This window comes from Hyla sarda, chromosome 6 (genome assembly GCF_029499605.1).
Source record: "Hyla sarda isolate aHylSar1 chromosome 6, aHylSar1.hap1, whole genome shotgun sequence".
Taxonomy (NCBI): Eukaryota; Metazoa; Chordata; class Amphibia; order Anura; family Hylidae; genus Hyla; species Hyla sarda.
Window position 1 is genome coordinate 305693359 of NC_079194.1, and position 15607 is coordinate 305708965.

A 15607-nucleotide genomic window follows, 5' to 3' on the forward strand; every position below is an offset into this window, starting at 1 on the left:
GATAATCGTCTCTAACATTCGCCTTTTACGTGTTTGGGCACCGCAGACGCCGGCGTATTCCGGAAGAATTTAATTGATATTTTGTCTTAATGATAACTTTGCTCGCTGTTTCCGATGCTCAGTTTCGTGGTCGCCGCCGCAGACGCCACCATCAGACAGTTTTACGTATTTGTGGCGCTGTCGTCGCTGTAAATCCGTTTTCTGTTAGATGTAGCAGAGCTTGAGGTGCTGCTCTTTAACCCCCTGCAGCCCAGCAGACAGGGAATACACAAGCCCCCAGCCCCCCGGGCAGTGACAGGAGGGTGTGAAGAGGAACAGGGGGGAGGCTCACAGTTAACCCCTTCATGTCAAGTTCAGGTAAACTAAGGAGGGTTGGGGTCCGGGCAGCAGTGGGGGGACTACAAGTGCCATCCTGCCCCGTTCCCCTCTATCTCCTCCAGAACTTGCTAGGACTTGTAGTCCCCCGGGCTGCGGCAGTGCGGGTCCGGGCTGGGGGTGGGGGAGGAGGGTCCGGAGGGGCAGACACAGCCCGGGGGGAGGAGGAGGAGGAGGAGGAGGAGGAGGAGATCATCACCGAGCACCACGGAGAGACGAGGAGACTGCACCGGAGCACGGCCAGGACGGAGACACCGGGGCAACAAGACTGAGAGAAGGGGCAAAGAGAGAGAGAGAAGGGGCAACGAGAGAGAGAGAAGGGGCAACAAGAGAGAGAAGGGGCAACAAGACTGAGAGAAGGGGCAACGAGACTGAGAGAGGGGGCAACAAGAGAGAGAAGGGGCAACAAGACTGAGAGAAGGGGCAACGAGACTGAGAGAGGGGGCAACAAGACTGAGAGAAGGGGCAACAAGACTGAGAGAAGGGGCAACAAGACTGAGAGAAGGGGCAACAAGAGAGAGAAGGGGCAACACATTCAGGGGGCATCAAGATACAAGTATCAACACACAGCCAGGGGGCAATACTCATCCAGAAGACAAGGCAGAAAGGGACAGGGGGTAACACATAGGAGACATGGGGCACTAAGAACTGGGCAGAGAAAAGGGGGCACTTAGTGGATAAAGGAGCATTCTATAAGGGGGGACAGGAGGAGAAGAGGGGCCTATAAGGGGGGACAGGAGGAGAAGAGGGGTCTATAAGGGGGGGACAGGAGGAGAAGAGGGGTCTATAAAGGGGGGGACAGGTGGAGAAGAGGGGTCTATAAAGGGGGGGACAGGTGGAGAAGAGGAGTCTATAAAGGGGGGGACAGGTGGAAAAGAGGGGTCTATAAGGGGGGACAGGAGGAGAAGAGGGGTCTATAAAGGGGGGACAGGTGGAGAAGAGGGGTCTATAAGGGGGGGCAGGTGGAGAAGAGGGGTCTATAAGGGGGGGCAGGTGGAGAAGAGGGGTCTATAAGGGGGGACAGGAGGAGAAGAGGGGTCTATAAAGGGGGGGACAGGTGGAGAAGAGGGGTCTATAAGGGGGGACAGGAGGAGAAGAGGGGTCTATAAAGGGGGGACAGGTGGAGAAGAGGGGTCTATAAGGAGGGAGAGGAGGAGAAGAGGGGTCTATAAGGGGGGAGAGGAGGAGAAGAGGGGTCTATAAAGGGGGGACAGGTGGAGAAGAGGGGTCTATAAAGGGGGGGACAGGTGGAGAAGAGGGGTCTATAAGGGAGGACAGGAGAAGAGGTTTCTATAAGGGGGGGCAGGAGGAGAAGAGGGGTCTATAAGGGGGGACAGGAGGAGAAGAGGGGTCTATAAGGGGGGACAGGAGGAGAAGAGGGGTCTATAAGGAAGGACAGGAGGAGAAGAGGGGTCTATAAAGGGGGACAGGTGGAGAAGAGGGGTCTATAAGGGGGGGGGACAGGTGGAGAAGAGGGGTCTACTATAAGAGGGGACAGGAGGAGAAGAGGGGTCTATAAAGGGGGGACAGGTGGAGAAGAGGGGTCTATAAGGAAGGACAGGAGGAGAAGAGGGGTCTATAAAGGGGGATAGGTGGAGAAGAGGGGTCTATAAGGGGGGACAGGAGGAGAAGAGGGGTCTATAAGGAGGGACAGGAGGAGAAGAGGGGTCTATAAGGAAGGACAGGAGGAGAAGAGGGGTCTATAAGGGGGGACAGGAGGAGAAGAGGGGTCTATAAGGAAGGACGGGGAGAAGAGGGGTCTATAAGGAAGGACAGGAGGAGAAGAGGGGTCTATAAGGGGGGACAGGAGGAGAAGAGGGGTCTATAAGGAAGGACGGGGAGAAGAGGGGTCTATAAAGGGGGACAGGTGGAGAAGAGGGGTCTATAAGGGGGGGGACAGGTGGAGAAGAGGGGTCTACTATAAGAGGGGACAGGAGGAGAAGAGGGGTCTATAAAGGGGGGACAGGTGGAGAAGAGGGGTCTATAAGGGGGGGACAGGAGGAGAAGAGGGGTCTATAAGGGGGGGGAAAGGAGGAGAAGAGGGGTCTATAAGGGGGGGCAGGAGGAGAAGAGGGGTCTACTATAAGAGGGGACAGGAGGAGAAGAGGGGTCTATAAGGGGGGGACAGGTAAACAGGAGGAGTCTGTAAAGGGGGGGGGGACAGATGGAGAGGAGGGGTCTATAAGCAGTAAGAAAAGGGTCTTTAAGGAGGGACAGGAGAAGAAGGGTCTGTAGGGTGGGACAGGAGGAGAAGATGGGTCTATAAGGGGGGCTGGAGAAGAGGAGCCATTTATATGGGGGAACAGTAGGGTAATATGGGTGTATAAGGGGGCTGGAGAGTGAATGTGGAGGTGCAGGGAGGGCAGTTATTAGAGGAGGATCAGGAGGAGGGGTCCGTGCAGAGGGGAGGACAGGGAGGTATTTATAGGGCTGACAGGTGAGGAGCCGCAGGAAGGTTCTTCAGGGGAGGGTCAGGGAGGAGAAGACATACAGGGCAGCAGAGCCTTAGGGGGCTGGAGGGCGCCCCCTGTCTGTCACTATGAGGTCCCTTCAGATCTTGTTTCTGTTGCTCCCCTTCTGCACCTCACAGCACCCCGCAGGCCGGGCACACAGTGGTGAGTATTCCTCCTGTAACTCTTCCTGGCACCAGGATCTTCTCTCCTTATGTAGATTTTATAGATTGTGAGATTCCGTATCTCTGTGATCGGGCACCGATGATACCTGTATCTAAGCTGCCGCCCACATTGTGCACCCCCAGGTGGATGGAGCGACCGTATCAATCCCAGGAATGCAGGGAATGTATTTGCTGACGTCACTTTTATGCGGTGACATTGACCCTGTGACGTGGGCGACAGGTTATAGGGTGCCCCCATTGTCCTGCCTGGTATGTGTCCCCTCCACCGGACGTCAATAAATCTTCACTGGAACTTTCTAATTGACTTTGTTACTCAGATTCTCGTAAGATCTCTGTTTGCTTTCTGTGAATGGAATGTATCCAGCCTAGACATTACTCCGGACTGATACATTGTACCAAACCCTCAGCTGTGTGAACGATCAGGTCAGGATGTGAGAACCAAGCAATCACTAGCACACTGTTTCCCAACCAGGGTGCCTCCAGCTGTTGCAAAACTACAACTCCCATCATGCATCCTGGGAGTTGTAGTTTTGCCACAGCTGGAGGCACTCTGGTTGGGAAACACGGCACTAGCAAGTAACTTTTAGAACTACAAGTATCAGCAGGACACATCTATGTTGTGATGCATTGTTTGTTTGTTGAAAATTAACCCCTAGATTGCTGAATAGCTTCCTATGTGCAATAGGGGTCTGCCTGTAGAACTACAAGAGCAAGCATGTCCTGCTGACATAGACTGTGTCCTGCCGTGTTAGTTTATTCTATTCCCCTGATGTCAATCTGTCTGGAGCTTCAGAGCAGTGGTCTTCAACCTGTGGACCTCCAGAAGTTGCAAAACTACAACTCCCAGCATGCCCGGACAGCCGAGTTGTAGTTTTGCAACATCTGGAGGTCCGCAGGTTGAAGACCACTGCTCTAGAGGATAAGACATTATGTAACAGCAGAATAGTGAGTGCAGCTCTGGAGGATAAGACATGATGTAACAGCAGAATAGTGAGTGCAGCTCTGGAGGATAAGACATGATGTAACAGCAGAATAGTGAGTGCAGCTCTGGAGGATAAGACATGATGTAACAGCAGAATAGTGAGTGCAGCTCTAGAGGATAAGACATGATGTAACAGCAGAATAGTGAGTTCAGCTCTGGAGGATAAGACATGATGTAACAGCAGAATAGTGAGTGCAGCTCTGGAGGATAAGACGTGATGTAACAGCAGAATAGTGAGTGCAGCTCTAGAGGATAAGACATGATGTAACAGCAGAATAGTGAGTGCAGCTCTGGAGGATAAGATATGATGTAACAGCAGAATAGTGAGTGCAGCTCTAGAGGATAAGACATGATGTAACAGCAGAATAGTGAGTGCAGCTCTGGAGGATAAGACATGATGTAACAGCAGAATAGTGAGTGCAGCTCTGGAGGATAAGATATGATGTAACAGCAGAATAGTGAGTGCAGCTCTAGAGGATAAGACATGATGTAACAGCAGAATAGTGAGTTCAGCTCTGGAGGATAAGACATGATGTAACAGCAGAATAGTGAGTGCAGCTCTGGAGGATAAGACGTGATGTAACAGCAGAATAGTGAGTGCAGCTCTAGAGGATAAGACATGATGTAACAGCAGAATAGTGAGTGCAGCTCTGGAGGATAAGATATGATGTAACAGCAGAATAGTGAGTGCAGCTCTAGAGGATAAGACATGATGTAACAGCAGAATAGTGAGTGCAGCTCTAGAGGATAAGACATGATGTAACAGCAGAATAGTGAGTGCAGCTCTAGAGGATAAGACATGATGTAACAGCAGAATAGTGAGTGCAGCTCTGGAGGATAAGATATGATGTAACAGCAGAATAGTGAGTGCAGCTCTGGAGGATAAGACGTGATGTAACAGCAGAATAGTGAGTGCAGCTCTAGAGGATAAGACATGATGTAACAGCAGAATAGTGAGTGCAGCTCTGGAGGATAAGACGTGATGTAACAGCAGAATAGTGAATGCAGCTCTAGAGGATAAGACATGATGTAACAGCAGAATAGTGAGTGCAGCTCTGGAGGATAAGATATGATGTAACAGCAGAATAGTGAGTGCAGCTCTGGAGGATAAGACATGATGTAACAGCAGAATACTGAGTGCAGCTCTGGAGGATAAGACATGATGTAACAGCAGAATAGTGAGTGCAGCTCTGGAGGATAAGACATGATGTAACAGCAGAATACTGATTGCAGCTCTGGAGGATAAGACGTGATGTAACAGCAGAATAGTGAGTACAAAACAGCAACAATTCCCAGCACACAGCGGTTCCGGAATAGTAAGAATAGTAAGCGCAGCTTTGGTTGTATTTGGAGTATAAAGCACCGTTTAACATTGGACTGATGTAAGAGAAGAGTCTACAGATTTTTGGAGGGTTCGGCAGGGACTGTATAATAATTTGGGGGGTCACACATGTGGTTATGCAGATTTTGGGGTGAATGAGGGGGTCAGACCATGTGATTATGACTGAGTCAATCTTTTTTCCGTCTCCATATGACGACGTGCAGCTTTTCCCCGGTAATGCTCACAATGCGCCCAGTATTCCTCGCACCGCGACCTGATACGCGACGTCCAAACAGCTAATCCGTCTCTTATAGGGAAAGGTTTTTGCCAAGTTGAACTTTTCCAGCCTCGTCCTCGGGCGGCAGACGCTTCATTTATGGGATTCAGGATGGGGATAGCTATATCTGGGAGGAAGAACTATGTGTCCCAGCAAGATGATCCTGTGTAGCTACCCACAGAGCGACCCCAGCCATAGGTGGAGCTGGAACACCACGTTTAAGGGGGGATTCCCTACCTACTGGGGCTTCTACCTAATAGGGGGATTACCTACCTACCTACTGAAAGTTTCTACCTAAAAGGGAGGATTCCTTATCTACCTACCTACTTAAAGTCTCTACCTAATAAGGGGGATTCCCTATCCGCCTACCTACTGAAAGTTTCTACCTAATAGGTGGGATTCCCTACCTTCTGGGGCTTCTACCTAATAGGGGGGATTACCTTCCTACCTACTGGAGGCTTCTATCTAATAAGTGGATTCCCTACCTACCTACTGGAAGCTTTTACCTAATAGGGCGGTTTCCCTACCTACCTACTGGTGGCTTCTGCCTTATAGGTCGATTCCCTACTTACAAACCTACTGGTGCTTTTGCCTAATAGGGGGGATTCTCTACCTAACTACTGGCGGCTTCTACCTAATAGATGGGATTCCCTACCTACCTTCCTACTGGGAGCTTCTACCAAATAGGGGGGATACCCTACCTACCTACTGGGGGCTTCCACCTAATAGAAGGGATTCCTTACTTACCTACTGGGGGGCGTCTACTACCTAATAGAAGGGATTTCTTACTTACCTACTAGGGGCTTCTATCTAATATGGGGAATTTCCTACCTTTTTATGGGTTTATACCTAATTAGGGTGGGGGGGGGGAGGGTTGGGATACTGGGGGGGCTTTTATCACTTTTTCTGTAAATTTTGGATCATTTCAGTCGCACTGAATTTATAAAACTGGCGACTATAAAGAATTTTGCTGACTTGGTGACCCTTAAAAACTTCTCTCTTTTGCCAAATAAGAAGAAATGGTGGAGAGGTGGGGGGGGGGGGGATCATCAGTCATGAAGGAAACGAGCCAAAGACTGACAGAAACCAGAGGCCGAACATCACCTCACAGCGAGCGCGGAGGAATTCCGCCATGACATGAGCAAGTGTTCAGGACAGTGGTTTCCAAACTGGGGACCTCCAGCTGTTGCAAAACTACAATTCCCAGCATGCCCGGACAGCCGTTGGCTGTCCGGCCATGCTGGGAGTTGTAGTTTTGCAACAGCTGGAGGTCTGCAGTCTGGAGTGAGTTAGGTGACGTCGCTGCCATGTTCGTTTTCTATCAACGCATGAAAATCACTGATTTTATATTCCGCCACATTTTCCATAGTAACCAATCATATCGCTGCTTTTATATTCCGCTTGACTGTCCATAGTAACCTGTCATATCACACCCTGTCCATAGCAACCAATCATATCGCTGCTTTTATATTCCGCCACACTGTCCATAGCAACCACTCACATCACACACTGTCCATAGCAACCACTCACTTCACACCCTGTCCATAGCAACCACTCACATCACACCCTGTCCATAGCAACCACTCACATCACACACTGTCCATAGCAACCACTCACTTCACACCCTGTCCATAGCAACCACTCACATCACGCACTGTCCATAGCAACCAGTCACATCACACCCTGTCCATAGCAACCAATCATATCGCTGCTTTTATATTCCGCCACACTGTCCATAGCAACCACTCACATCACACACTGTCCATAGCAACCACTCACTTCACACCCTGTCCATAGCAACCACTCACATCACACCCTGTCCATAGCAACCACTCACGTCACACCCTGTCCATAGCAACCACTCACATCACACACTGTCCATAGCAACCACTCACTTCACACCCTGTCCATAGCAACCACTCACGTCACACCCTGTCCATAGCAACCACTCACGTCACACCCTGTCCATAGCAACCACTCACATCACACCCTGTCCATAGCAGCCACTCACGTCACACCCTGTCCATAGCAACCACTCACATCACACCCTGTCCATAGCAACCACTCACAGCACACCCTGTCCATAGGAACCACTCACATCACACTGTCCATAGCAACCACTCACATCACACCCTGTCCATAGGAACCACTCACATCACACCCTGTCCATAGCAACCACTCACATCACACCCTGTCCATAGCAACCACTCACAGCACACCCTGTCCATAGGAACCACTCACATCACACTGTCCATAGCAACCACTCACATCACACCCTGTCCATAGGAACCACTCACATCACACCCTGTCCATAGCAAACACTCACATCACACCCTGTCCATAGCAAACACTCACATCACACCCTGTCCATAGCAACCACTCACATCACACCCTGTCCATAGCAAACACTCACATCACACCCTGTCCATAGCAAACACTCACATCACACCCTGTCCATAGCAACCACTCACATCACACCCTGTCCATAGCAACCACTCACGTCACACCCTGTTCATAGCAACCACTCACATCACACCCTGTCCATAGCAGCCACTCACGTCACACCCTGTCCATAGCAACCACTCACATCACACCCTGTCCATAGCAACCACTCACATCACACCCTGTCCATAGCAACCACTCACATCACACCCTGTCCATAGCAAACACTCACATCACACCCTGTCAATAGCAAACACTCACAGCACACCCTGTCCATAGGAACCACTCACATCACACTGTCCATAGCAACCACTCACATCACACCCTGTCCATAGGAACCACTCACATCACACCCTGTCCATAGCAAACACTCACATCACACCCTGTCCATAGCAACCACTCACATCACACCCTGTCCATAGCAACCACTCACAGCACACCCTGTCCATAGGAACCACTCACATCACACTGTCCATAGCAACCACTCACATCACACCCTATCCATAGGAACCACTCACATCACACCCTGTCCATAGCAACCACTCACATCACACCCTGTCCATAGTAACCACTCACAGCACACCCTGTCCATAGGAACCACTCACATCACACTGTCCATAGCAACCACTCACATCACACCCTGTCCATAGGAACCACTCACATCACACCCTGTCCATAGCAAACACTCACATCACACCCTGTCCATAGCAAACACTCACATCACACCCTGTCCATAGCAAACACTCACATCACACCCTGTCCATAGCAAACACTCACATCACACCCTGTCCATAGCAACCACTCACATCACACCCTGTCCATAGCAAACACTCACATCACACCCTGTCCATAGCAAACACTCACATCACACCCTGTCCATAGCAACCACTCACATCACACCCTGTCCATAGCAACCACTCACGTCACACCCTGTCCATAGCAGCCACTCACGTCACACCCTGTCCATAGCAACCACTCACATCACACCCTGTCCATAGCAACCACTCACATCACACCCTGTCCATAGCAACCACTCACATCACACCCTGTCCATAGCAAACACTCACATCACACCCTGTCCATAGCAAACACTCACATCACACCCTGTCCATAGCAACCACTCACATCACACCCTGTCCATAGCAACCACTCACAGCACACCCTGTCCATAGGAACCACTCACATCACACTGTCCATAGCAACCACTCACATCACACCCTGTCCATAGGAACCACTCACATCACACCCTGTCCATAGCAACCACTCACATCACACCCTGTCCATAGCAACCACTCACAGCACACCCTGTCCATAGGAACCACTCACATCACACTGTCCATAGCAACCACTCACATCACACCCTGTCCACAGGAACCACTCACATCACACCCTGTCCATAGCAAACACTCACATCACACCCTGTCCATAGCAAACACTCACATCACACCCTGTCCATAGCAAACACTCACATCACACCCTGTCCATAGCAAACACTCACATCACACCCTGTCCATAGCAACCACTCACATCACACCCTGTCCATAGCAAACACTCACATCACACCCTGTCCATAGCAAACACTCACATCACACCCTGTCCATAGCAAACACTCACATCACACCCTGTCCATAGCAACCACTCACATCACACCCTGTCCATAGCAACCACTCACATCACACCCTGTCCATAGCAAACACTCACATCACACCCTGTCCATAGCAAACACTCACATCACACCCTGTCCATAGGAACCACTCACATCACACCCTGTCCATAGCAACCACTCACATCACACCCTGTCCACAGCAACCACTCACATCACACCCTGTCCATAGCAACCACTCACATCACACCCTGTCCATAGCAAACACTCACATCACACCCTGTCCATAGCAACCACTCACATCACACCCTGTTCATAGCAACCACTCACATCACACCCTGTCCATAGCAACCACTCACATCACACCCTGTCCATAGCAAACACTCACATCACACCCTGTCCATAGCAAACACTCACATCACACCCTGTCCATAGGAACCACTCACATCACACCCTGTCCATAGCAACCACTCACATCACACCCTGTCCACAGCAACCACTCACATCACACCCTGTCCACAGCAACCACTCACATCACACCCTGTTCATAGCAACCACTCACATCACACCCTGTTCATAGCAACCACTCACATCACACCCTGTCCATAGCAACCACTCACATCACACTGTCCATAGTAACCACTCACATCACACCCTGTCCATAGCAACCACTCACATCACACCCTGTCCATAGCAACCACTCACATCACACCCTGTCGTCCATAGGAACCACTCACATCACACCCTGTCCATAGCAACCACTCACATCACACCCTGTCCATAGCAACCACTCACATCACACCCTGTCCATAGCAAACACTCACATCACACCCTGTCCATAGCAAACACTCACATCACACCCTGTCCATAGCAAACACTCACATCACACCCTGTCCATAGCAACCACTCACATCACACCCTGTCCATAGCAACCACTCACATCACACCCTGTCCATAGCAAACACTCATGTCACACCCTGTCCATAGCAAACACTCACGTCACACCCTGTCCATAGGAACCACTCACATCACACCCTGTCCATAGCAACCACTCACATCACACCCTGTTCATAGCAACCACTCACATCACACCCTGTTCATAGCAACCACTCACATCACACCCTGTCCATAGCAACCACTCACATCACACCCTGTCCATAGCAACCACTCACATCACACCCTGTCCATAGCAACCACTCACATCACACCCTGTCCATAGCAACCACTCACATCACACTGTCCATAGTAACCACTCACATCACACCCTGTCCATAGCAACCACTCACATCACACCCTGTCCATAGCAACCACTCACATCACACCCTGTCGTCCATAGGAACCACTCACATCACACCCTGTCCATAGCAACCACTCACATCACACCCTGTCCATAGCAACCACTCACATCACACCCTGTCCATAGCAAACACTCACATCACACCCTGTCCATAGCAAACACTCACATCACACCCTGTCCATAGCAAACACTCACATCACACCCTGTCCATAGCAACCACTCACATCACACCCTGTCCATAGCAACCACTCACATCACACCCTGTCCATAGCAAACACTCACGTCACACCCTGTCCATAGCAAACACTCATGTCACACCCTGTCCATAGGAACCACTCACATCACACCCTGTCCATAGCAACCACTCACATCACACCCTGTTCATAGCAACCACTCACATCACACCCTGTTCATAGCAACCACTCACATCACACCCTGTCCATAGCAACCACTCACATCACACCCTGTCCATAGCAACCACTCACATCACACCCTGTCCATAGCAACCACTCACATCACACCCTGTTCATAGCAACCACTCACATCACACCCTGTTCATAGCAACCACTCACATCACACCCTGTCCATAGCAACCACTCACATCACACCCTGTCCATAGCAACCACTCACATCACACCCTGTCGTCCATAGGAACCACTCACATCACACCCTGTCGTCCATAGGAACCACTCACATCACACCCTGTCGTCCATAGGAACCACTCACATCACACCCTGTCCATAGCAACCACTCACATCACACCCTGTCCATAGCAACCACTCACATCACACCCTGTCCATAGCAACCACTCACATCGCACCCTGTCCATAGGAACCACTCACATCACACCCTGTCCATAGCAACCACTCACATCACACCCTGTCCATAGCAACCACTCACATCACACCCTGTCCATAGCAACCACTCACATCACACCCTGTCCATAGGAACCACTCACATCACACCCTGTCCATAGCAACCACTCACATCACACCCTGTCGTCCATAGGAACCACTCACATCACACCCTGTCCATAGCAACCACTCACATCACACCCTGTCGTCCATAGGAACCACTCACATCACACCCTGTCGTCCATAGGAACCACTCACATCACACCCTGTCGTCCATAGGAACCACTCACATCACACCCTGTCCATAGCAACCACTCACATCACACCCTGTCCATAACAACCACTCACATCACACCCTGTCCATAGCAACCACTCACATCGCACCCTGTCCATAGGAACCACTCACATCACACCCTGTCCATAGCAACCACTCACATCACACCCTGTCCATAGCAACCACTCACATCACACCCTGTCCATAGGAACCACTCACATCACACCCTGTCCATAGGAACCACTCACATCACACCCTGTCCATAGGAACCACTCACATCACACCCTGTCCATAGGAACCACTCACATCACACCCTGTCGTCCATAGGAACCACTCACATCACACCCTGTCCATAGGAACCACTCACATGGCTGCTTTTATTTTCTGAGCTGTAATGGAAGCTGGAGGTTGATCGATTGCTATGGACGACGCATTATCATTAATTATAAGTGATTAATGTAAATGACCTCACATAATTCTTCAGGTCTCCATGTCTGCTCCCTATGAACCCACCGGGGCCCGGACCCTGAGGTCCAATCAAATCTCTGCTTTCATTTTCTAACCAGAAACATAATCTGATTGGTTGCCATAGCGACTCTTCTCACAGCTGGCATTGGCGTGATTTTATCTGGTTTGGTCCCAGTTCACACCTTGTTTTGAGGGTATGTCGCTGATATGCACCATGTATCCGGCAAATAGATGTTCTGCCGTATACCATGGCGTACCCACCGCGCTTATTGACTATAACACTTATCCCCTTTCCTCAGTGTCCGACCTCTGGGACCCCCCAAAGTGATGCTTGACTGTTCCCACTGTATGAAGAGTCACCGTGCGCTCTGTGTATTATCTGTGGGAGCGCCAGAGATACCGGAGTACAGCGTTTGATGTCTCCGGCGCTCTCATAGACTCTCATGAACGTGCGCCAACCCATCGCTACATACCACGAGGAGAGTCGGGGCGCTACATTGGGAGACACAGAAATGTAACCCCCCGCATTCAGACGTTTATCCCCTATCTTGTGAATGGAGTATACATTTTTAAGTGCTGGAGTAACCCTTTATAGAGCAGGTAAGATAATGTCTCTCCCCCTTTTCTCTCTGTACACAGGTGTTGATGAGTGCGCCATAGGTACAGACGACTGCCACATCGACGCCATATGCCAGGACACCCCCACATCATACAAGTGTGTGTGTAAAACGGGATATAAAGGAGAAGGAACAGCGTGCGAAGGTGAGGGCGCCATCATCTAGGATAAGGCCTAAATCTGTACTGCAACACCTAGCAATGAGACAGTAAGGGCTTATTCACACTGCAGAATATCCACCCGGAAATGTGCTGTCTACATAGCCGCCAGTGCATTCCGAAGGGTACCGCTGAAAGACCGAACAGGTTTATTCTTCCTGCGGAATTTTCTGCCGCAGAAATTCTGTCATGCGCACGTGTGCACGGAAACATTTTTACGTTCAGAAATTCTACTGTGATACGGGAGCGGCGCTTACTTGCGGCCATGTAAAAAAAATGCTGTCACAGCCATGAGTACCACAAAACCTATTGAGATCAATAGAAAAGCAATGCGGGGCAGAATTTTAATGCGAAATTCCGCCCGGATTGCTTTTCCGTAGGGTGATAACGCAGGCATTCCACAGGGACTTGCTTTTCTTTAGTGTGAATGAGCACTTAAGCGGATTATACACTTGGAATTGGCTCTCCTGACTGCCTCCTCCATATATGTGAACGCTCCCCCTGGTTGAGCATGCATATACTCTTAATAGGGAGAGGAAAGAAAGATTCTTATGGCGGAAACTTATCTCATTGAGAACGTAGGATTGTGTTTCCATTCCAGGGTGCCTCCAGCTATTGCAAAACTACAACTCCCAGCATGCCCGGACAGCCAACGGCTGTCCGGGCATGCTGGGAGTTGTAGTTTTGCAACATTCTGGAGGTCCACAGTTTGGAAATCACTGGTTTGGCCAATTTTCTCCAAGTAGATATTTTCCTGCAGATTTACCAATTTTCTGACAATAAATAATTTAATTAATTAAGATCTGCAAATGCGTATGAAATTTCAGAATCTTTAATTTTACCTTGTTTATTTCAGATTCTGCCTGTTTATATATATATATATATATATATATATATATATATATATATAATTCTTTTATTTATTTATTTATTCCTACTCTTATGGAACGATTGTTCTGTATTTAAAAGGCCAGGGTGCACTTCTTTTTTGTTCCCTTTCATTAATCACGTGCACGGCGCAAATAATAACCATGTAAGAGACTTAAGGGGGGACTTAAGGGACACCACGGGGAGAGACACTTGTGGGTTTAACCCTTTTGGGGCAGGGCCGGGTCACCTCATCAATCAGCCGCTCCGTCACCCGGCAGCCACTTCAGATGGGTGAGAAGCCGCAACAAAAACACTCCATTTGCAAGACAATCCGGCTCTTAAAGGGCCGGCGAGTGTTTTCACTTGTGTCACTGAGCTGTGAAGGCCCTTTTCTGGAGAGCCGAGCATCCATCATAATCACTTGTGTCTTTATCCTACAGACGTTGATGAATGCGACAATGAGTACAATGGAGACTGCGTCCACGAGTGCACCAACATCCCGGGGAACTACCGCTGCACTTGCTACGATGGTTTTGAGTTGACGAACGATGGGCATAACTGCCTGGGTAAGGATTTTCTTTAGATTTACACATATAGGGGGAGATTTATCAAAAATCCTATGCAGAGGAAAAGTTGCCTAGTCAGATCCCTTCTTATATTTTTACAAGGCCTCTGCAAAATTAAAGAAGCGATCTGATTGGTTGCTATGGGCAACTGGGCAACGTTTCCTCTCCACAGGTTTTGATAAATCTCCCCCATGGTATTGAGATAAAGGTGCGTTCACATCTCCTTTTGTGCAGCGGGATACGGCTGGAGAGTTGCAAAATCGCCCCTGCCCGATCCATGCCGTACCCCATTCATTTCAATGAGGCAACCAGAGTCGGCTAGTTCCCCCGCCCGGCTTATTTTCCAACCATATCCGGTATTTGAACTGGACTGAAAACCGTCGTCCGCTTTTCAGTCCGGGCAAAAAAAAACAAAAAAAAAAACCCTGATACGTTCCAAAAGCAGACTCATTGGCTCATTGAAACGAATAAGTACGGCGCGGATCCAGCAGTGACGGCTTTGAAATTCTCCCATTGTATCCGGATGCCGACTGCTCAAAACGAGATGTAAGTGCTGCATCAAATTGTAGTGCATCTCATAATTATATTATATCTGAGGCAAAATTGGATATTCACCTATACCCTGGGTGTCATTAAAAAGCTATACTATATATACAAAATATATCCAAACCTCAAGGACATCACCAGTGTTACTGGTACATGATGAAAGTAACTAAGAGAAGAGACCGTGCTTCAAATACATATAAATTGTATTGAAATAGATATAAAAATGTCTATATATATATATATATATATATATATATATATTTATTTATTCATATATATATATATATATATATATATACTACATTTATACTACATATATATAT

At 49.2% G+C, this 15607-nt stretch overlaps 1 protein-coding gene across 1 annotated transcript in view; it reads left to right on the forward strand.

The window, feature by feature from the left end:
• Window positions 1-2755: 2755 nt before the first annotated feature.
• SCUBE2 (signal peptide, CUB domain and EGF like domain containing 2) overlaps window positions 2756-15607 on the forward strand; it is a 75523-nt gene continuing 62671 nt past the window's right edge. Inside the window, exons 1-3 of the mRNA XM_056523106.1 lie at window positions 2756-2990; window positions 13168-13290; window positions 14613-14738. Coding sequence (XP_056379081.1) covers window positions 2915-2990; window positions 13168-13290; window positions 14613-14738 — 325 coding nt within the window. The 5' untranslated portion in view covers window positions 2756-2914. The remainder of the gene's footprint in view (window positions 2991-13167; window positions 13291-14612; window positions 14739-15607) is intronic.